The sequence below is a fragment of the Mobula birostris genome, chromosome 24, assembly GCF_030028105.1.
Source record: "Mobula birostris isolate sMobBir1 chromosome 24, sMobBir1.hap1, whole genome shotgun sequence".
Lineage (NCBI taxonomy): Eukaryota > Metazoa > Chordata > Chondrichthyes > Myliobatiformes > Myliobatidae > Mobula > Mobula birostris.
The window spans coordinates 51,483,651-51,507,195 of NC_092393.1; the positions used below are offsets into that span (position 1 = coordinate 51,483,651).

Genomic DNA, 23,545 nt, shown 5'->3' on the forward strand with positions numbered 1-23,545 from the left:
GGAGAGTAGCCAGACTGGATCAAGCTGTCAGGAAGCTGAGAGTAACTCAAGTGCTGCACATTAGAGGAGTAGTGTGCAGAAGAGCATCTCTGAATGCACAACACGTCAAGCCTTGAGGTGGATGTGTTACAGCAGCGGAAGGTCACACTGGGTCGCACTCCCATTTGTAAACTCAAGATGGGCCAGCTTTTTAAGGTCTTCATGGTTTACAGTTGCCTCTCCCTCAGTGCTTGCAGAAGGACAGGATTACCTCCTTCACCGTTACGCGGAACTGCTTGCTCACAAAGCAGTACAGAAAGAAGTTGATTGCGGTGCTTAACATGGCCAGCATGTTGGCCAGGTCGAGCATCAGGTGGACCTTCCAGTTCCTGTTAGCTGAAGAAACGTACAGGTGGTAGATAACAACCACGGTCCGAGGTGCCCAGAGAATGGCGAAAACGGTAGTAACTGTGAGAAGAATCGCGGTAGTCTTCCCTGAACGGTTGGCCGGAGCTTTCTTCTTCAGCTTGTAGACGATCAGTGAGTTGACGATGAGAAATAGTGAGCACGGAATGAAGTAGATAATGAAGCAATGGATCCATATCAGAACTTGGTCCAAAACGGTGGGTGGGTTACTGACTCGCCACATATCAGACCACCAGTAAAACGGGATGCCCGTGATTAAAGCCATTGCAAAGACCATTGCTATTACTCTGTGGGTACGTTCTGGGTATGACACCATGCGGTATCTCAGGGGGTGACAAAGGGCATAATACCGATCGATCGTCATCACCACTGTAATCCAGATGGAAGCGTGATTGGCCGCAAATTCCAGGACGCTGATTGTGTGCGCCAGTGGGTCGGGAATTTTGCGCTGGAGAATAGCCGTCTTCAGGATGAAGCCAATAAAGATGATGAAGAACTGAGTGAGGATGTCGGAAGCAGAGAGAGAGAGAAGGTAGCAGTAGGAGGATTTCTGTGTCTTGATGGCCAGATGGGAGAGGACAATTACGTTCAGAATATTCACTGAAAGATAAAATGTGGCATGTTACTGGCAAGTCATAAACACAGGAGATTCTGTTGTCCTCTATGTCGTTAGGAACAAATACATAACTCATTTCAACAGGATAAAAATTTCTTTCCCTTTAAGCCAATATATTGAACAATTTTGTGTGGAATGGGTAAAGAATAGTGCACTTTCATTCCTACCAGAATTTATGTTAAGGTGCTACAAAAAAATTTAAACTCAGACATTTTTATAAACGCAGGAGATTCTGCAGATACCAGAAATCCAGAGCAACACACACAACTCAGCAGATCAGGCAGCAGAGGAGAATAAACAGTTGACGTTTCCAGGCTGAGAACTTTCATCAGTCTGGCATTTTGAGCATGTTAGTAGCTCTTCATTTGAATACCGTAGGTGTAGAGTTCTCAGTAATATTAACTGTCATGTTAACTGGTAACTGCTAATTATAAAATGGCTCCTCTGAAGTGTAATAATGAAATGGCTTCTTTGCAATGTTAACTATGAGGTAATGTTCTCTGTAGCTGAAATGTTTGGGTTATAGTTATAGGTAACGGAGGAACTAACCAATGGAAGCTACGTTATCCTATCTGTATGTATGGGAACCTGGGTAAGTGCGCGGGTTTTTTTCGGGAGGAGAACCGAAGAGGAAGGACGTGCTGGACGCGCTCTGGTCGACCACCGTGGTTGGTCCCAGGTGGCGGGTCGAGGGGGTCGGAGGGGATCGAATGGTGGAACGAAGACCCCATTAATTGAGCTCCAACGGTTGTGCACAAAGTGGTTGAACTCTGATAAGTTTGGCGCCTTTTACTTTCCTTTTATATTGTATCTCTGTTAATTACATAGTTCCGATAAGATCTATGAAGTGTAATCTGTAAATCGTACATTGTGTGCTGTCTGATATTTGATGTGCGAGTTTGAACCAGGTGGCATTACACAGCAACGACGCAACCGTGAGACACGGTTTGGCGGGCAGACGGGGTTTCCCCTAGATAAACACGTGCCAATAGCCCTGAGCGTTACATAGGTAAAACTGCACATTATTTATTAGTGATACAGCCTGAGGTAGGCCCTTCTGTCCCTTTGAGCCATGCTGCCCCAGCAACACCCAGCAAACTCAATTAACCCTAACCCAATCACAGAACTATTTCAATGACTTATTAACCTCCCCGGGTGCTCTGGTTTCCTGCCACAGTAAGTCTGTGGGAAGAAACTAGAGCACTCGGGGTAAACCCCTGCATTCCACAGGGAGGACGTACAGACTCCTTACAGAACGGGGCCAGACTGAACTCTGAATTCCGGAAAGCCCCGAGCTGTGATAACGTCACACTACACTACCATGGCACACTGTAACTGTAACGCGATATTCTGCACGCTGTTTGATTTTTTAAAATTTACTACCTTCATGTAACCTCACAGATTTCCATCTTCCTCTGAAGCATAAGAACACAGGTACCTGGAAGAGGGGGAGAACATTCTGGCCTTCGAGCCTGTTTGGCCATTCACCAAGATCACAGCTAACCATTCATGGGACCCTGATCATAGAACACTACAGCGCATGATCAGGCCATTTGGCCCATCTAGTCTGTGCTGAACTATTATCTGCCTAGTCTCGTCAACCTATACCCAGTCCATAGCGCCCCCACCATACCCTTCTCATGCATGTACCTATCCAAATTTCTCTTAAATGTTGAAGTGAAACCGCATCCTCTGCTTGCACTGGTGGCTCATTTCACACTCTCACCACCCTCTGAGTGAATAAGATGGCCCCCAAGTTCCCATTAAACATTTCATCTTTACTCTTAACCCATGACCTCTAGTCTAGTCTCACCCAACCTCAATGGAAAAAGCCTGCTTGCATTTACCCTGTCTACACCCCTCATAGAACCAAGTTTTAACATAATTTAACAGATAATATATGGCATATTAAGTGGCGCATGGCCAAGTGGTTAGGTTGTTGGGCTCGCGATCTGAAGGTCGTGGGTTCGAGTCTCAGCCAAGGCAGCGTGTTGTGTCTTTGAGCAAGGCACTTAACCACGCACTGCTCCAGTCCACCCAGCTGAAAATGAGTACCAGCGAATGCTGGGGTTAACCTCGTGATAGACTGGCATCCTATCCGGGGGGAGGGTGGGGGGAGTCTCGTACTCTCAGTCGCTTTATCTGGCATAAGCATCGGCCTGATGGGCCACAAGGCTTGGGACAGACTTTAACTAACTTATATAGCATATTATTATAGCAGTTATTATTGCCACTTCAAACACCCTGGTAACCAGTTCACCTTTTCCCACCCTGATCATACGAGGAACGTTTGATGGCTCTGGGCCTCTACTCACTGGAATTCAGAAGAATGAAGGGTGACCTCATTGCATCCTATCGAATGGTGAAAGTCTTGATGGAGTGGATATGGAGAGGATGTTTCATATGGTTGGGGAGTCTAAGACCCGAGGACACAGCCTCAGAATGGGGAGGGGAGGGGATGCCCTTTTAGAACGGAGATGAGGAGGAATTTCTTTAGCCAGAGGGTGGTGAATCTGTGGAATTCGTTGCCACGGGCCACTGTGGAAGCCAAGTCATTGGGTATATTTAAGGCAGAGGTTGATAGATTCTTGCTCGTCAGGGCATGAAGGGATACAGGGAGAAGGCAGAAGAATGGTGCTGAGTGGGAAATGGATCAGCCATGATGAAATAGTGGAGCCGACTTGATGGGCCAAATGGCCTAATTCTAACCCTATATCTTATACCTTATTCACTCTTCTCCCCCCTCCCCCCATTGGGCAGAAGATACAAAAGCCCAGGAGCATGAGCTACCAGGCTGAAAGACAACTTCTATCCCACTGTTATCAGATTCTAGAACAGACCATTCATGTACTAAAGAATAAACTCTTTGTTTTCCTGATCTACCTCTTTGTGGCCCGTACATTTTAGTTGTCTACCTGCTCTGTAATTCTCTGCACATTGCTCTATAGTTTGCAAAGTTTTCCTCTTTTACTACCTCAATGTAACTATGTTCAGAGTGATCTGTCCAGATGATATGCAAGCAAAAGCTTTTCGCAGTTTCCCCAGTGCATGTGACAGTATTAAACCAATTATCAAGGGCCCCTCTCACTCAGTCAGTCTCACTTCTCCACTCTCCTACTGAGCAGCAGTTTGAGAGCACGTACCACCAGACCGGAGGACAGTTTCTATCTCACTGCTTTCAGACTCTTGAATAGACTTCTCATAAGATGAATGATTGAACTCTGGATCTCCCAATCTACCTTGTAGTGGCCTTTGTACTTTATTTGCCTACCTGCATTATACCCTCTCTACAACTGCAATATAAAATTCTGCATTCAGTTTTCCTTTTACTATCGTAATGTAATTATGCATGGCACGATCTTCATAATTGTTCAATGTTGTTGCTCTTTTGTTGCATGTCGCACCAACACACCACAGCAATTTCTTAATACATGTACAGTTGTGGTAAAGCATGTATATAGGTTGTAACTGGGTTACCTGCCTGGACACACCCCTCTGCTGACTGCTCCTGTGGCTCCTCCCACTGACCCCTGAATAAAGGCGATTGTGTCACTGCTCCTCCCTCAGTCCAGGGCAGATACTCAGCATGGTGGAGGTCACATTTTACTGTTAATAAAAGCCTTTCAGTATTTACTCCACTTCCAGTCTTTTGGAGTAATTGATAGTGCATCAACGGTACTGTGCAAAAATCTTGGGCACATATACATATATAGCTAGGATGCTTCAGACTTTTGCATTTGTCAATGTGGAGCAGAGAGCAAATTTGTAAATCCAGTGGGAGCAAAGAATGTTGGGAATGGCCAGGAAGGTGTGGGATAAGTGGCAGAGATGAGGTGCCAGGGTAGGGACTGGCATGGGTACAGATACACCCAGCCCTGAGACATTAAGCAAGGTCATTTGATTGCAAACAATTGGTTTATTGATCATTACAGAATGTCTCTCTGCTGTTTCCCACTCCCTCCTCTCTTCCCTCTCCCTTCTTCTTTTCCCAACCATCGTTCCCCTCTCCGTTCCCTTTTCCCAACCATGATTCCCCTCTCCCTGCCCCCTTCCCACTCTTAGTCCGCAATAGAGGCCCATATCAGAATCAGGATCATCCCTCACATACATCATGAAATTTGTTTTTTTTTTGGCAGCAGTAGAGTGCAATACATAAAATTACTACAGTACTGTGCAAAGGTCTTAGGCACCCGAGCTATATGGTGAATAACGTTGATCCTTTATCAGTGTGGATGCATGCAGAACAAAAGGCACTGGTGAGGCCTCACCTTGAGTATTGTGAACAGTTTTGGGCTCCTCATCTTAAAAAAGATGTGCTGGCATTGGAGAGGGTCCAGAGGAGGTTCACAAGGTTGATTCCAGGAATGAAGGGGTTATTATATGAGGAACATTTGATGGCTCTGGGTCTGTACTCACTGGAATTCAGAAGGATGACGGATGATCTCATTGAAACTTTTTAAATGTTGAAAGGCCTAGACAGAGTAGATGTGGAAAGGATGATTTCCATGGTGGGGAGTCTAGGACAAGAGGGCACAGCCTCAGGATAGAGGGGCGCCCTTTTAAAACAGAGATGCGGAGAAATTTACTTAGCCAAAGGGTGGTGAAATTGTGGAATTTGTTGCCAGAGGCAGCTGTGAAGGCCAGGTTGTTCAGTGTATTTAAGGCAGAGGTTGATATGTTCTTGATTGGACATGGCATCAAAGGTTACAGGGAGAAGGCCGGGAACTGGAGTTGAGGAGAGGATAGCAAAAAATGATCAGCCATGATTGAATGGCGGAGCAGATTCGATGGGCAAGATGGCCTAATTCTGCTCCTATGTCTTATGGTCTAGAAGCTTTTCACTGTATCTGGTATAGACAATAAAGCCAGCAAGAAGGATAGGTGATACAACAGTAGGCATTTCTTAAATTGAAGATGATAAAAGGACACCCCATATTCACAGGTAAACAGGGCCGTAAGGAGAGCTTTTGGCAGATTGGCCTTCGTAAATCAAAGATTTGAGTACAGGAGATGGAATGTTACGTTACAGTTGTAAAAGATGTTGGTGAAGCGTAATTTGGAGCACTGTTTGCAGTTTAGGTCATCTACCTACAGGAAAGATATTAATATTGAAAGGGTGAAGAGAAATTTTTTAAGGATGTTGCCAGGACTTGAGGAACTGAGTTTTTTTGGGACAGGTTGAATAGATTAGGACTGTATTCCCTGAAGCGTAGGGGAAAGAGGAGAGATTTGATAAAGGTATTCAAAATTCAAAATTATGAGGGTATAGATAGGGTTAATGCAAACAGGCTTTTTCCACTGAGGTTGAGTGGGTGGGACTAGAACAAGAGGTCCTGGGTTAAGGGTGAAAGGTGAAATGTTTAAAGGGAACACGATGGGAACTTCTTCACTCAGAGGGTGGTGAGAGTGCGGAATGTGCTGCCAGCACAGGTGGTGGTTGTGGGTTGAATTTCAGCACTCAAGATGGGGATATACGTTTGTAGATGGGAGGGGTATGGAGGGCTATTCTCAGGGTGCAGGTCGATGGGACTTGGCCAATTAATAGTTCGGCATGGACTAGATGGGCCAAAGGGCCTGTTTCTGTGCTGTGGTGGGTCTATGACTCTTTTCACTACTTGCAAATGGTGAGATTCCACTTTACACAGTTTCCTATTCAAAACTTTCCCTGACTTAATCCATCCAGACTTCTTTGCGTGTGTGCTTAATGAGAACGAACCTCTCTCGCTGCCAGCCGTTGATTGTTCCTCTCATTTAAAACCTTGCTTGCAGTCTCCCACTCTTTCATCATTCACGGAACTCGCAGTCCAACCTTATTGTTTCTAATAAGCATTTCTCTTCGCTTGCTCACGTCTCCCGCCCTTTCCAGCGTGCACCCTCCATGATTTACAATTTGCTCCCACATCGTTTGAGTTGTCTACTGTGTCTGTGCTGCTGAGGTGTGCAGTTATTTCAGTCAGCGCCTCTCAGCAGGCCTCTGATAAATGTCTCCGCGGTCCCATTAACAATGTCTAGTGGGAGATTAATACCAACCCTTTAAGCAGGGACGGTTGAGTGAATTGCAATCTTCAGAATAATTGTCTTTGTAATTAATGTGCTAAATACAAGGATTCTCATAATCGCTAATAAATCCAAAGCACCATAGGGGATGATTGTATCAGGGTTAAAATACTTAATTTTGACAGTCTCTTGAGTAAAACGCTTATGTTATCCGAATTTCAATTGGCACATTGGTTTTGCTATTCACTTGAAATATTTAACAATTTATTGCCTCAAAGAACAAAAGAAAAGGAATTTTGGTCCAATAAATCCACTCTTTGCACCATCCACATAAACTAAATCCTGACATAGGTTTTCTTCCATTCAGCTCATCTTCTGAGGAAATCTTTTTTTATGGAAGAACATTGATCTTCAAAGATTATTCAGTAAGTCACTAGGGTATGAATCTGATCATTATTCAGTGTTTATTCCCGTGATTTTTCATTCCGTGATGCTGAGGTACATCCTAGGACACGTCATCAGTAGTGTAACCTGGGATCATCGGGTGTTTTGGGCCTTTCAGCATCAGACACTCTCATCCAGATTGACCCAGCCAGGGTTGATCAAGCCCCAGCTTGCGTCCCAGCAGCACTTGCCCACGGTCACACCCCTTGATCATGATGGTCCTCATGGCTCTCTTCTTTGCAGCCCCCATAATGCCAAGGAGCGAGTTACTTCTGCAGAGAGAACAGCCAACAAAACCGCCTCACCTCACTTCTATAGGCTCACAACTTGCCCTCCACCCCTATCTCTGGCAATGCTCTACCAGCTCTTTCTACCTGGCTTTTTTACCCTCAAACACCTCCTCAATCCGGTCTTCCCAAGGCACCACTGGTATGTTCTGTAACCTCAAAACATTAAACTAAAACACAGAAAACACAGGAGTCCGAGTGGTTTTTACAATCCATTGGTTTCCCGTTCATCATTACTGACAGCAGCTTCTTAATTCTTGATTGATTTAAATTCCCCATTTCTCTAATGGGAATCCATTATGTTCACTGCCATGGGTACCAGTCCAGCATCAGAAACTCTGTGTCATTGCATCATTAAAGAAATTACTTAAAATCCTCAAATTGATACAAACCACAGAACCTAATTAGTTAATTTCAGAGCCAAGCTCTTCAATATAGCTGTGTTTTGCAAGTATGCAACCATGTACAGAGTGAAAACAGGAAGTGGCGAGGTATTTGTCAGGTCCTGGAACATGATATGACCTTTGGATTTATTCTGCGTGTTCTGCACTACAGGGCACCCGTCTGCTCATTTACTGTGTCAAAGGCTCCTTGCTCTAGGCTTCAATCTAACTCAATGGGCATTGAAATCAGCACTAGCTGTTCTGACACATTGTTTATTGATTAAAAACAGCTCACAGCATCAACACATCCCAAAGCCCCAACTTGGAAGCAACATTTTCAATAATGTTTTCCAATATTTATTGTTGTCCCTGGACAGCAGTGTGAAGAAATTGTCCTCTTGGTCTGTATTAATATTTCACATCCCCATGACCTATATCACAATGTTGATATCCAGCAAGTAATGCATTTGTCTTTTGCTGTGTCTGTGGTCCTCAGTTCACTACAGCTGGATTGAGGAATATTAAATTTACTTTTGGAACATATTTCTGATGTTTGGTACTTGTGTGAGCCATGAAGGATGCAGTTTAAACAGCTATGAACAAACAAACACCTGATCCTTAAGAGTAAAGATACAGGAAATCTTTGCCTTGTTTTGACCTATGTAATAAGACCATAAGACTTAGGAACAGGATGAGACCATTCGGCCCATTGAATCTGCTCTGCCATTTGGTCATGCCATGAACTGTGATCTAAGTGACTGACTGTGGAATGATTGTTGGTGCCAGATGGGGTGGTTTGAGTATTTCAGGAACTGCTGATCTTCTGGGATGTTTATGCACAACAGTGAATGGTGAGAAAAATAAAATATATCCAGTGAGCTGTGGGTGAAAGTGTCTTGTTATTGAGAGAATGGCCAGACTGGTTCAAGCTGACAGGAAGGTGACAATAACTCGGATAACCACGGGTTGCAACAGTGGTGTGCAGAAGAGCATCCCTGAATGCACAACACTTCAAACCTCAAAGTAGATGGGCTACAGCAGCAGAAGATCATGATCGGTTCCCTACTAAATTAAGTGTACCTAATAAAATGGGGACTAAGTATATTGCTAGTTTATTACAATGATATTAAGAAGTCAAGATCACAATAAGCTTATCCTCACTCCATTACAATGATGTTCATATTCATTGTGTTTCTTCAGTGTCTCACTAAGTTCCCAGGTGTCTCAATCTCACCACGTTCTCCAGATGTTTCATTACCTCAGTGCCCCAGACGTTACCCTCTCACAACACTCCCCCAGCTGTTCCACGCTCCCTGTGCTCATCAGATCTTTCTCACTCACAGTGTTCCTGACGTTTTACTCTCACTGCATTAGAGTGAGCACGATAACCTGGTGGTTAGCGCACTTCCTTTACGGCACCAGCAATCTTTCCCGCCGCTGCCTGTATGAAGTCTCTACATTCTCCCCATGACCGCATAGGTTTCCTCCGGGTGTGCCAGTTTCCTCCCACAATACAACAGGGTGTGCAGAAGAACATCTCTGATTGCACAACACTTCAAACTTTGCAGCAGATGGGCTATATCCGCAGAAGACCATGAAAGTACACTCAATGGCCTTTTACAAGGAGGTACCTAATAAAGTGGCCACTGAGTGTAATTATAAGATCTTCCACAGCTCAACAAGGTTTAGCACATGAGGAACCAACCTGGAGGAACTTGGTGGAGTGTTGATGATCATTCAGTTGGCTTTGCCCAGGGCTTGCATTGGTTTCAGTGATCCTGGGTTAAGCAGTGTGAACAATGAGCATGGTTCTTGTTTGTGATCACTCTCCTGGCACCCTCGTTCAGAAATATCCACACTCATCTAGGTGAATTGACAGGATCAATACATGATGCTCTGCAGCCCACTTGCTGTGAAATGGCCTCACATCAGGAGTGTTTTAGGCCTCGAGATCCAGGAACTGTTATTCATCCCTGAGTCAACAAGGACTCCTACCCAGACAGGTGACTGTCTGGATCTCGCTGTTCGAACCCTGCACCAGCATGTGGTTAATATGTCAGGAAGAAGTCAACAGGGTTAGACTGAGGACTCTTTCTCCTGTCCCCCCCCCACCCCACACTTTAGAAGAAAGAAGAACTTTCAAAGAATGAGGAGGTATCTCATTGAAACCTATTGAATATTGAAAGGGTTTAAGTCAGGGGTTCTTAACCTGTGGTCCACAGAAACCTTGCTTAATAATATTGGTCCATGGCATAAAAGAGATTTGGAGCTGTTAGGACCTACTCTGGAATTAGGCTATAGAGCAAGATGTTAACTTCAGCAACCAATCTTCAGACCTGAACATGGATTGTAGATTAAATTTAAAATGCAGCCCTGCAAAGTAGTTTCCTGGTGCTGTGAACAGCAGTTAATTGAAAACCAGACTATGCTGTTTAACATTCATTCTGGGTGTCCAGAGTGTGGGTGCAAAGAAGCAAGTGTGAAAATTATATGCAATTCAATGGAAGTATTGTAGATACGTTATAACTATAGAATTGTCCCTTTAGGACAGAGATAAGGAGGAATTTCTTCAGCCAGAGGTGTGGAATTCATTGCCTCAGGCAGCTGTGGAGGCCAAGTCATTGAGTATATTTAAAGCAGAGGTTGATATGTTCTTAATTAGTAAAGGCGTCAAATGTTATGGGGAGAAGGCAGGAGAATGGGGTTGTTGCTTCCTTATCAAGTCTTGTAGACCAATGGGCAGCATTTTTGCCGCTTCTGTAGCATTTGACTGTTTTTTTTACGAGGCAGAGTTGCTAGCTTGACACTCAACCAAGCGTGCAAGGAAATGGCCGGAATCGAACTGTACATTTGCCTCAAAGTCCAATACTGATGCCACTACACCACCGTCTGTCTGAGAATGAGGTTGAGAGGGATAATAAACCTGCCATGTCAGAATCAGGGAGCAGACGCAATGGGCCAAGTGTCCTAATTCTGCTTCTATGTCTTATGGTCAAGATCTCAAGATCCATGAGCTGTTATTTCCCCCTATTCACCACCATATGGTTAATGTGTCAGGAGATGGTCAATGACCTGGTGCTAGACGGAAGGCTCCTTCTCCTGCCTCCGCCCCCATTCCTTTCTATGCAGGATGTGAATAACTAAATTCATTCAAGAGAAGTGTTGGAACTCAGGAGTCAGCATTACTGTTACTAGGGACATATTATTTGCCACATGATTGAAGTCACAGCGTTATCGAGTCTGGAATCTGATCATTTTATTCCTCTGTGGTATACCCACGTTCTACCACACAGAAACTACCTTGCCTCACTTCTTTGCCTTGACCATAGATACGCAATGGCCACTTTATTAGGTACACCTGCACACCCACTCGTTCATGCAGATATCTAATCAGCCAATCGTATGGCAGCAACTCAATGCATAAAACTCTGCAGACATGGTCAAGAGGTTCAGTTGCTGTTCAAAGAGAACATCAGAATGAGGAAGAAATGTAATCCAAGTGACTTTGACCCTAGAATGATTGCTGGTGCCAGATGGGGTGGTTTGAGTATCTGAGAAACTGTTGATCTCCTGGGATTTTAGTCATAGTCATAGTCATAGTCATAGTTTATTGATCCCAGAGGAAATTGGTTTTCATTACAGTTGCACCATAAATAATAAATAGTAATAGAACCATAAAAAATTAAATAGTAATATTAAATTATGAAATAAGTCCAGGACCAGCCTATTGGCTCAGGGTGTCTGACCCTCCAAGGGAGGAGTTGTAAAGTTTGATGGCCACAGGCAGGAATGACTTCCTATGACGTTCTGTGCTGCATCTCGGAGGAATGAGTCCATGGCTAAATGAACTCCTGCGCCCACCCAGTACATTATGTAGTGGACGGGAGACATTGACCAAGATGGCATGCAACTTAGACAGCATCCTCTTTTCAGACACCACTGTAAGAGAGTCCAATTCCATCCCCACAACATCACTGGCCTTACGAATGAGTTTGCTGATTCTGTTGGTGTCTGCTACCCTCAGCCTGCTGCCCCAGCACACAACAGCAAACTTAATCTCACTGGCCACCACAAACTCGTAGAACATCATCCGGCAGATGTTAAAGGACCTCAGTCTCCTCAGGAAATAGAGATGGCTCTGACCCTTCTTGTAGACAGCCTCAGTGTTCCTTGACCAGTCCAGTTTATTGTCAATTCGTATCCTTAGGTATTTGTAATCCTCCACCATGTCCACACTGACCCCCTGGATGGAAACAGGGGTCACTGTTGCCTTAGTTCTCCTCAGGTCTACCACCAGCTCCTTACTATTTTTCACATTAAGTTGCAGATAATTCTGCTCACACCATGTAACAAAGTTTCCTACCATAGCCCTGTACTCAGCCTCATCTCCCTTGCTGATGCATCCAACTATGGCAGAGTCATCCGAAAACTTCCGAAGATGACAAGACTCTGTGCAGTAGTTGAAGTCCGAGGTGTAAATGGTGAAGAGAAAGGGAGACAAGACAGTCCCCTGTGGAGCCCCAGTGCTGCTGATCACTCTGTTGGACACACAGTGTTGCAAGCACACGTACTGTGGTCTGCCAGTCAGGTAATCAAGAATCCATGATACAAGGGAAGCATCCACCTGCATCACTGTCAGCTTCTCCCCCAGCAGAGCAGGGCGGATGGTGTTGAATGCACTGGAGAAGTCAAAAAACATGACCCTCACAGTGCTCGCTGGCTTGTCCAGGTGGGCGTAGACACGGTTCAGCAGGTAGACGATGGCATCCTCAACTCCTAGTCGGGGCTAGTAGGTGAACTGGAGGGGATCTAAGTGTGGCCTGACCATAGGCCGGAGCAGCTCCAGAACAAGTCTCTCCAGGGTCTTCATAATGTGGGAGGTCAATGCCACCGGTCTGTAGTCATTGAGGCCGCTGGGGCGCGGCGTCTTCAGCACAGGGACGAGGCAGGATGTCTTCCACAGTACAGGAGCCCTCCGGAGCCTCGTATACTAGTCTCTAGAGTTTACAGAGAATGGCGCGAGAACAAAGAAACATTCTGTGGCAAAAATACTTTGTTAATGAGAGAGGCCAGACTGGTTCTACCTGACAGGAAGGTGATAGTAACTCAAATAACCACGCATTACAACAGTGGTGTGCAGAAGAGCATCTCTGAACATACAACACGTCAAACCTTGAAGTGGATGGGCTACAGCAGTAGAAGACCATGTATATACACTCAGTGGCCACTTTATTAATTACAGGAGGTACCTAATAACGTGGCCACTGAATTAGTGTGTTAACTATCCTCTTTTACATAGTCCATCATTTTAATAGTATATGCAGCTCATCTTCCCTCACTGCAACCAAGAAGTCCACAATCTAATCATGTCTATGTGAAACAATGGTTTCCTTAATTTCCCCTTGAATGGTCTTTATGATTAATTTATGCCCTTCTCTTTTTGACAAACACAAGCTATCAAATGGATATTGGATGTAGTGTCGAGACACAAGGGACTACAGATGCAGAATCTGACACAATAACCAAACTGCTGGAGCTAAACACACAAAATGCTGAAGGAATTCAGCAGCCCAATGTCGATGAAGGGTCTCCACCTGAAACATCTCCCCTTTATTCCTCTCCATCCATGCAGCCTGATCTGCTGAGTCCTTCAGCACTTTATGTGTGTTGTTCTGGCTTTCCAGCACCTGCAGAACCTCTTGTACTTTTAATCAGCTGGAGGCTAAATCACCAGGCTAGCAACCAGAGTTTTGGATCATTATTCCAGAATTGCGAGTTTGAATCTCACAATGGGAAATTTGAAATTGGCTGACTAAATTAATCAATTTTAAAAATTCACTGTATAAGCAATAGGAACCATAACTATACAATGACGGGATTGCTGTAAAATCCCATCTGGTTCAAGGAGACCAGGTGTGTCTTGAGGGACACCAACATGGTTCACAAAGACAAGAAAATCTGCAGATGCTGGAAATCCAAAGCAACACACACAAAATGCTGGAGGAGCTCAACAGGTCAGGCAGCATCTACAGAAAAGAGTAAATAGTCGACATTTCAAGGAGGACAACAACGTGGTTGACTCTTTAAATCAGAGGCAATTGGGGACAGACCATAAATGCTGGCGTAGCCTGCAATGTCCACATCCTGTGTTCAAATTATTTAAAAAAATACTGCAACTCTTTTTGTCTGTTTTTAATAGCTTGAAAATATGCAACTTCATTTAATGCAGGGGTTCCCAACCTTTTTTTAACGTATGGATCCAACCTGCCTCAGAGTACTGAAATGCTACGTTTATCCAGTTATGTTATATGGCTCAGAACATTGGACAATATCTAGTAACATGAGGAAATGAATTGAAGCAGCAGAGATGTGGTTTTTGAGGAGGATGCAAAGAATATCATGGACGAAATGAATATCTAACGAGGATGTCATGAACAGAGAAATAATGTATGAGATCATAAAAAGGCAACATAACTTCATTGGACATGTGATTAGGAAAGAGGAGTTAGAATGCACAGTAATTATGGGAAAGATTGAAGAGAAGAAAGCAAGAGGAAGGCAAAGACAAATGATGATGGAGACAGCAGCCAGAGAACTGGAAATGAATACCAATGAATTGATCCACTTGACCCGAAACAGGAGTGTGTGGGCCATGGCAGTCAAAGCTCAAACTGGGCACAGCACCTGATGATGATGATGATGATCGATCTTTACAATTAATTGAAGGTTCTGTGGACCTCAGATTGGGAACCCCTGATTTAATGTAACATGCAGATAGAACTACCTCAAATTGAGAGATAATGGATAACTTGGTAATGCCATGAAATCAAAATCAGACATACATCTAAAAAAAAGGCCTGTATTTATACAGCATCTTCCACATCTTATCCTACTAGGGAACTGTCGAATAGTCTTATAACAACAAGATAGAAGCGGTTCCTGAGTCTGCTGGTACATACTTTCAGGCTTTTGTATTGTCTGACCAATGGGAGGGGGCAGACAACAGAATGTCTGGGGTGGTTGAGGTCTTTGATTATGTTGGCTGCCTTACAGAAGCAGCAGAGTGTAGACAGAGTCCACGGAGGGGAGGCTGGTTTCCGTGATGTGCAGAGCTGTGTCCACAACTCTCTGGGGGTTCTTGTGGTCACAGAGAGAGAAAGCAGCTGCCACACCAAGTCATGATGCACCAGAGAGAATCTTTTCAACTTGCATCCATAAACATTGGTGAAGGTTCGAGGTACGTGCCAAATTTATTTAGCCTCCTGAGGAAGTAGAGGTGTTGGTGAGTTTTCCTGGCCTTGACATCATTGCAGGTGGACCAGGACAGGCTGTTGGTTATGTTCACTCTGAGGAACCTGAAGCTCTCAAGCCTTCTGACCTCAGCACCATTGATGTAAACAGTAGCATTTGCACTCTGCCCTCTTCCTGAAGTCAACGACCAGCTCTTTTGTTTTTCTGACATTCAGGGAAAGGTTGATGACACCAGGTCACTAGGCTCTCGATCTCCTTCCTGTACTCCAATTCATCATTACTTGAGATACAGCCCACTGTGGTAATATCATCTTCAATCATATAGATAAGTGGTTCCCAACCTGGGGTCCATGGATGCCTTGGTTAATGGTACGGGTCCATGGTATAAGAAAAGGTTGGGAATGCCTGGTATAGATGTAGACAGAGCAGACAGGGCACATGGTCATGAGTCTTCAGGGAGTACAGAGGGGGGTGGTGGGGGGATTCAGGATGCAGCCTTGTGGGATACTGACGTTGAGGATAGTCATGACAGAGGTGTTGCTGTCTATCCTTACCGACTGCAGCCTGTTGGTCAGTCAGTCAAGGGTCCAGTTGCAAAGGGAGGTGTTGTGTCCCAGGTCGAGGAATTTAGGGATGAGTTTGCTTGGCTGAAATCTTGACCTCACACTTTACCTCATGATGCTCTTGCACCAGATTGTCTATCTGCATTGCACTCTGTCATTGTAAAACTTTATTCTGTACTGTTTTATTGCTTTACCTTGCTGTATTTCAATACACCATTGGAGTGGATTGTTTTACACCGTGTTCATATAGATCAATTGCTTTGACTGTACCACTTTTATTATTATTTATGTATTGTATAGTACTGCTGCCGCAAAGACAACAAATTTCTTAACAGATACTGGTGATATTAAATCTGATTCTCATTCTGAGTACATGAGACAATAGTAAACCAATTTACTAAATTACATACATCTTAGTGTATACATCATTCATGTAAATCATTTATTTATATAAGCAGGGCTATTTTCATTCTTGAAAAGGAATAGTAATTCATTATCTTCATAGTAATCATCAATTTAACCTATCTACAGGTTTTGTCTCCACTATTGACACAAGTTATTTTGATATTACATCTACTCCTTGACCTGAGAGAGCTGTCATCTCTTAACTCCATTTAGTAGAACCTTGTAGTTTCTGCCAGAGTGCCCTCCGGGTCAACTTCTCCAACTCACGTCAAATCATGTAACTCTTCGGTATTGCATATCTCCTGCAGGATTTAAATGATCGACTGAACACTTCAGATTTTTCTCAAATTATCTCTTAGTTCTAATACCTTAAAATCATTCTGACATTCTTTTGGGGGTATGGTATTGATGTGGATAGAGAATTGGTGGGCAGACAGGAAGCAAGGAGTGGGAATAAACAGGACCTTTTCAGAATGGTAGGCGGTGACTAGTGGGGTACCTCAAGGCTCAGTGCTGGGACCCCAGTTGTTTTCAATATATATTAATAACTTAGATGAGGGAATTAGATTTAGCATCTCCAAGTTTGCAGATGACACAAAGCTGGGCGGCAGTGTTAGCTGTGAGAAGGATGCTAAGAGGATGCAGGGTGACTTGGATAGATTAGGTGAGTGGGCAAATTCATGGCAGATGCAATTTAATGTGGATAAATATGAGGTTATCCACTTTGGTGGCAAGAACAGGAAAACAGATTATTATCTGAATGGTGGCCGATTAGGAGAAGGGGAGGTGCAACAAGACCTGGGTGTCATTATACACCAGTCATTGAAAGTGGGCATGCAGGTACAGCAGGTGATGAAAAAGGCGAATGGTATGCTGGCATTTATAGCAAGATGATTCGAGTACAGGAGCAGGGAGGTACTACTGCAGTTGTACAAGGCCTTGGTGAGACCACACCTGGAGTATTGTGTGCAGTTTTGGTCCCCTAATCTGAGGAAAGACATCCTTGCCATAGAGGGAATACAAAGAAGGTTCACCAGATTGATTCCTGGGATGGCAGTACTTTCATATGAAGAAAGACTGGATGAACTGGGCTTGTACTCGTTGGAATTTAGAAGATTGAGGGGGGATCTGATTGAAACGTATAAAATTCTAAAGGGATTGGACAGGCTAGATGTAGGAAGATTGTTCCCGATGTTAGGGAAGTCCAGAACAAGGGGTCACAGTTTGAGGATAAAGGGGAAGCCTTTTAGGACCAAGATGAGGAAAAACTTTTTCACACAGAGAGTGGTGAATCTGTGGAATTCTCTGCCACAGGAAACAGTTGAGGCCAGCTCATTGGCTATATTTAAGAGGGAGTTAGATATGGCCTTTGTGGCTAAAGGAATCAGGGGGTATGGAGAGAAGGCAGGTACAGGGTTCTGAATTGGATGATCAGTCATGATCGTACTGAATGGCGCTGCAAGCTCGAAGGGCCAAATGGCCTACTCCTGCACCTATTTTCTATGTTTCTATGTTTCTAACTGTAGGGCTCATCAGATGATATTATTGCACAAATTCTGTTGTGTTGTTTAAACTATCTCCCCTAATGGCTGGAGTCAGAATTTCTTTCCCAGTCCTTGCCTCCTCTTTATGAATTTATGTTTGAGTGCATAGATGTACCTACACTCAGTGGCCACTGGTACCTCCCGTACCTGATAAAGTGGCCACTGAGGGTTCTTTTGGTAGTCTTCTGCAGTTGGTTGTAGTTCATCCACTTCAAAGTTCAATGTGTTGTGCTTTCAGAGATGCTCTTCTGCACACCGCTGTTGTAACGTGTGGTTATTTGAGTTACTGTCACCTTCCCGTCAGCTTGAACCAGTCTGGCCATTCTCCTCTGACCTCTCTCATTAACAAGGCGTTTTCACCCACAGAACTGCCGCTCACTGGATTTTTTTTTGTTATTCACACCATTCACTGTCAATCCCAGAGACTGTTCTACCTGAAAATCCCCAGAGATCAGCAGTATCTGAGGTGCTCAGATCACCCCGTCTGGCACCAACAATGATTCCACGGTCAAAGTCACTTAGATCACTTTTCTTCGCCATTGTGATGTTTGGTCTGAACACCAACTGAACCTCTTGACCACGTCGGCATGCTTCCATGCATTGAGATGCCGCAACGTGATTGACTGATTAGATACCTGCATTAATGAGCAGATGTAACTAATAATGGGGAAACTGAGTGTATGTTCTTGTTTGTCTGGATCGATTAATCCTGTTCGTCTTAATCTTGATTTACCTACCAGCAGTTCAAGGTCTTCATCTGTCACAGGCCATTAGATAAAACTTTAGGCCATTGTCTTTCTACTCACACTGCTGCTTCTCTGTAACCTACCTTCTCACTACACCTGGTTTACCAACTGTGCCCACCTTTCCATGGATCGGACTGCGCCCTCATCTTCAGTCATCGGATTCAGTTCATCCTTTTAAAGCAATTTTTTTCTCATATGTTCATTTTGGATTGAAGATATTTTTGTTTCTTTTCCATTGTTGCAACTGGAAACCTGTTTTCTATGATTTTTAATATCAGTTATGAACACCTATTGTTACATTAAGACCATCACCACACGGGAAGAATTGTGCCATGTGCTCAATTACTCCCTGTGATGCAGCTATATTTGCAGAAAGTTCCTGAGACAGCCTGTGAGGAACCATTGCATAAGCACAAACACTCTGTTTAAGCTCTGCATGTCTTCTGTAAGAGAGCCTACGTTCTGCAAAAGGTTAAGAATTCACTGACCTTGCCTAGAGTGTCAATGTAAAGATTGTGTTTTCACATCGTGGATCTAAATTTTCATTTGATAATGCTGGCTACACATCATTGATTGTTTTTTTGAACTTCTATATTTGATCGTCTAATCATATTTGGATAAGAGTGTGGCTCAATATTGCATTCCCCATGCAATAATAGTTAGTTTTAGAAACATAAAATAAAGACTTGCTAGGAATGAATCATGGTGCATATGTTAGAAGTAAAATATCTGTCAAACAGGAAATGATTAAACTTAGTTTAATCCAATGGTAATTCCTAATGTGCCTTTAGCATAGAGTAATTCATTTCGCTCTTCAATGTGGCCACTTTATTAGGTACCCATGTACACCTGCTCGTTAATGCAAATATCTAATCAGCCAATCATGTGGCAGCAACTCAATGCATTAAAGCACACAGACATGGTCAAGAGGTTCAGTTGTTGTTTAGACCAAACATCAGAATGGGGAAGAAATGTGATCTGTGACTTTGAATGTAGCATGCTTATTGGCGCCAGACTGGGTGGTTTGAGTATCTCAGAAACTGGTGATGTCCTGGGATTTCCACAGATAGCAGTCTCTAGAGTCTGGTGTGAGAAGCAAAATAAAAAAAAAAAATTGGTGCGGAGAAGTAAAAAAAATCCAGTGGGCAGTAGTCCTGTGGGTGAAAACGCCTTGTTAATGAGAGAGGTCAGACGTGAAAGGCCAGACTGGTTCAAGCTGACAGAAAGTCAACAGTAACTCAAACAACCACATATTGCAACAGTGGTGTGCAAAAAAGCATCTCTGAATGCACCATGCGTAGAACCTTGAAGAGGATGGGCTACAGCAGCAGAAGAACACAAACGTGCACTCAATGTCCACTTAATTAGGTAGAGGTGTACCAAATAAAGTGGCCACTGAATGTATGTACAAGTAAATCTACAGCTTGTGTATATACAGTACAATACTTATTTACGTACACTGACAGTGTAGCTGTTGAAATTATTTGATTGCCTCTCTACGTTTTAGTATAAATCAGAGTGAATTCCCAAGCCCTAAAAAGAATGAACTTTGAACTCACCTGGTAAGCCCAAACAGAGCAGGCCGCTGTAGTAAATGATGGGAAGGGCTCCAAGCATGCACGGTGAATTCTCTGATTCACCTCCTTCCTGCCAGAGGTCAGGGGAGGTCATGTTGTGCACTTCAACCATCTTCTTTGCTAGGAAGCACTTCAATTCACCTGTAAAAGGCAAAGGTTATGTCCAGCTAATCCACATACAAATGGGAAGGAACAAATGGTCATCAGCCTCGGAATGATTATTGTAACCTGATGAGATTTAATAAAAATATGACGAGTGGGGCTTTAGTACCTATCGCTTCCTATTCGGGGCCACAGTGACACTCTTTAAAGAGTTCAAGTTAGCATGTTAATTCTACACCTTACCCCGTATGAATCTGGAATTGTCTCTCTTTTCATCTACCATCCCTGATGCCAAGAAAGAGGAAGTTCTAGAGATCATCAGCAGTATCTCGTTTTGATAGGTGCTGCGTCCAGTGTGAAAATGAATCTCAAAGTTGTATATGGTAACAGATATGTACATTGAAAATAATTTACTTTGAACTTTGATTTGACAAGCATTTAATGATTCACTTGTCACCAGTTTCTAACAATAGTACCATCTTCTTAATTGTACCATTAACAATTGGCCAGTTGCTGGGGGATGACACTAAAGAAAGGGGGGATGATTTGTGTCTGTAAGGAACTGACATAAAAAGTAAAGATGGAAGTCGTGTAAATGATTTATTTAAACCCATGACTCGGTACTAGAGCAATGCACACAAAATGCTGGAGGAATTTGACTAGTTAGGTAGCATCTATGGATAGGAACAGACAGTCAATAGCTGCTGCCTGAACTGCTGAGTTTTTCCAGTATTTGTATGTGTGTTTCACTGGATTTCCAGCATCTGCTGAATCTCTTGTGTTTACTCAGTATGAGACAGTTATTTTCTGGGACAATATTAAACGTGGCATAATCATCTCTCCAGCTCATCGCTAGCCTTTTCTTTGGTCCTTTTCATAGCTTGGCTTCCATGCCAAAAGCATGTTTATCTGGGACGTCCACTGGAACCCATTAACCCTGTTTTTTTCCCTCTATATTTGTTTCCTGTCCTGGTAAGCTTCGTCAGCATTCTCTGTCTCCATTATAAGTGCAGCTTCCTATTTTCTAAGTGTTTTTAAACCAATTTCAGCAAATTCCATTTTGAAAATTTCAGAGTAGAAAATAGAAAAGCTGCAAAATCTTGGTAAGAGAGAATGATTATCAGCAAATAAGTATATTTGTTTTGGTAATTTTGCATGTATTAGGAGTACAATTTTTTTTTAACTGCCTTAAGAGCTCAGCAGGTTGGACGGCATCTATGGAGAAAGCATCAGAGGTCATGCTTCAGGTTGATGAAACTATTTAGCCACAAATCTTGTTGAAAGACATCACTGTAATCAAACCGGAGGTGAATAATTAAGAAGATAAACACAAGAGATTCTGCACACACTGGAAATCCAGAGTAACGCACACAAAATGTTGGAGGAACTCAGCGTGTCAGGCAGCATCTATGGAGGAGAACAAACAAGTCAACGCTTTAGGCCAGGCTCTTGGTTCAAAAGGTTGACCACTTAATGCCCTCCATGGATGCTACTGAGTTCTTCCACAATTTTGTGTGTGTTTCGGTGAATATTTGAGAACGGTTTTCATTGTAGTGTCTTTCAGCAAGACTTATGTTACTAAATGCAGAGAAAAATATAATTAACCCGAGAATCAGGAATCTTCTTTCATGCTTGATTAAAAATAAATTGATTTTTTTTCTATAATGTGAGCTCTGAGATCTTTTAACTACTGTACAAAATAATTTCCTTGGCAAATATAATTGCTGAAGGTATCTCCCTTTCCAAACTGACTATAGTCTCAAAAGGACAGTCGAAACCAATTATTGATATTCTGTCTATTGTAATTGACTCAGTATTGTTTCTCATCGACTCCTCTAACAGGAGATATGAAATAAGCCCTGGTATGGAGGGGCCACTGCACAGGATGGGAAGAAACTGCAGAATGTTGTAAATTCAGTCAGCCCCATCATGGGCATGAACCTTCCCTTTATCGAGGATATCTTTAAAAGACAATGTTTTCAATCCAGGGCGTCCCATCATTAAGGACCCCCATTATCCAGAACATGCTCTATTCTCATTATTACAGGAGCCTGAAGACACACACTCAACAGTTTAGGAACAGGTTCTTCCCCTCCACCATCAGATTTATGAATGGACATTAAACTTCCTCATTATTGTACTCCAGGGAGCGGGAAGCGCAGAATCAAATATCGCTGTGATGATTGTACGTTCTAGTATCAATTGTTTGGCAACAATAAAGTATAAAGTATTTTGCTTTTTGCACTATTTAATGATTTATATATTATATTTCTTATTATAATTTATAGTTTATTTTTTATATTGCACTGTACTGCTGCTGCAAAACAACAAATTTCATAACATACCATAGTCAGGGAAAATAAACCAGATTCTAATTCTGAAGAATACCAGAAGGTTTTTGATAGTTGTTTTTAATTTCTCTGATCAAGTCTGTTGCAAAGTCCAAAATTTATAACTTTTCACAAGAGATTCTGCAGGTGCTGGAAATCCAGAGTAACACACACAAAATGCTGGAGGAACTCAGCAGGTCAGGCAGCATCAATGGAAATGAGTGAACAGTCGATGTTTTGGGCTGAAACCCTTCAGTAGGACTCAATTTATAGTTAATACTTTTGCACAGATAGCAATGTAAGAAAATTTAGTTCTTTTTGGTGAGTTCAGTGAATTATAAAGAGTTTCCATATGTTGAAAGTCTCAATGAAGAATTTTCCTGTGCGTGACAAAGTTGAAACCTTGTTCATTTTGAAGAATTGCTGAAGAGGATTCTTTAACATCTAAAAACTAAAACAATTTTTCTTCCTGGATGGCCCCGTTCAAGAATCAACTGTACGTCTTTAACACTATGCTATGCTTTCAAACAGAAACGGCTGTGCCGTTCCCACATAAAAATGATCGACAATCCAACAGCCGTGTAAACAGCCCATTACAGTGTGGATCGTAAAACAGTTCAGCCACCTTGCAATAAAAGCTAAGGCAATTGCTTTAAAAGTAAATTTCCTCTACCCTACAGAAGTGGAATTTATAGGGTGATCAACAGATCTTGGCAAGAATGAGCCAGATATAATTACTATGATAGTGCATTGTCGCAAGTCATTGACGATACATTACGAGGATAGATCTTAGCCACACTCGCAATGTTCCAAAATCAACAATCCCTGGAATTCATCTTACGCGTCCATTGATGTAAGCTGCTTCACAGTTGAGTTAGCAAATAAAATCTGGTGC

At 43.0% G+C, this 23,545-nt stretch overlaps 1 protein-coding gene across 1 annotated transcript; it reads right to left on the minus strand.

Moving 5' to 3' along the window:
- On the minus strand, positions 1 to 22,707 carry gpr142 (G protein-coupled receptor 142). Its single transcript, XM_072242257.1, has 3 exons — positions 22,666 to 22,707; positions 20,201 to 20,359; positions 1 to 1,005 (listed from the first exon to the last, which is right to left on the minus strand). The coding sequence occupies exons 2-3, from the start codon at positions 20,328 to 20,330 to the stop codon at positions 224 to 226; spliced, it is 912 nt and encodes a 303-aa protein (XP_072098358.1). The 5' UTR covers positions 20,331 to 20,359; positions 22,666 to 22,707; the 3' UTR covers positions 1 to 223.
- Positions 22,708 to 23,545: the final 838 nt, after the last annotated feature.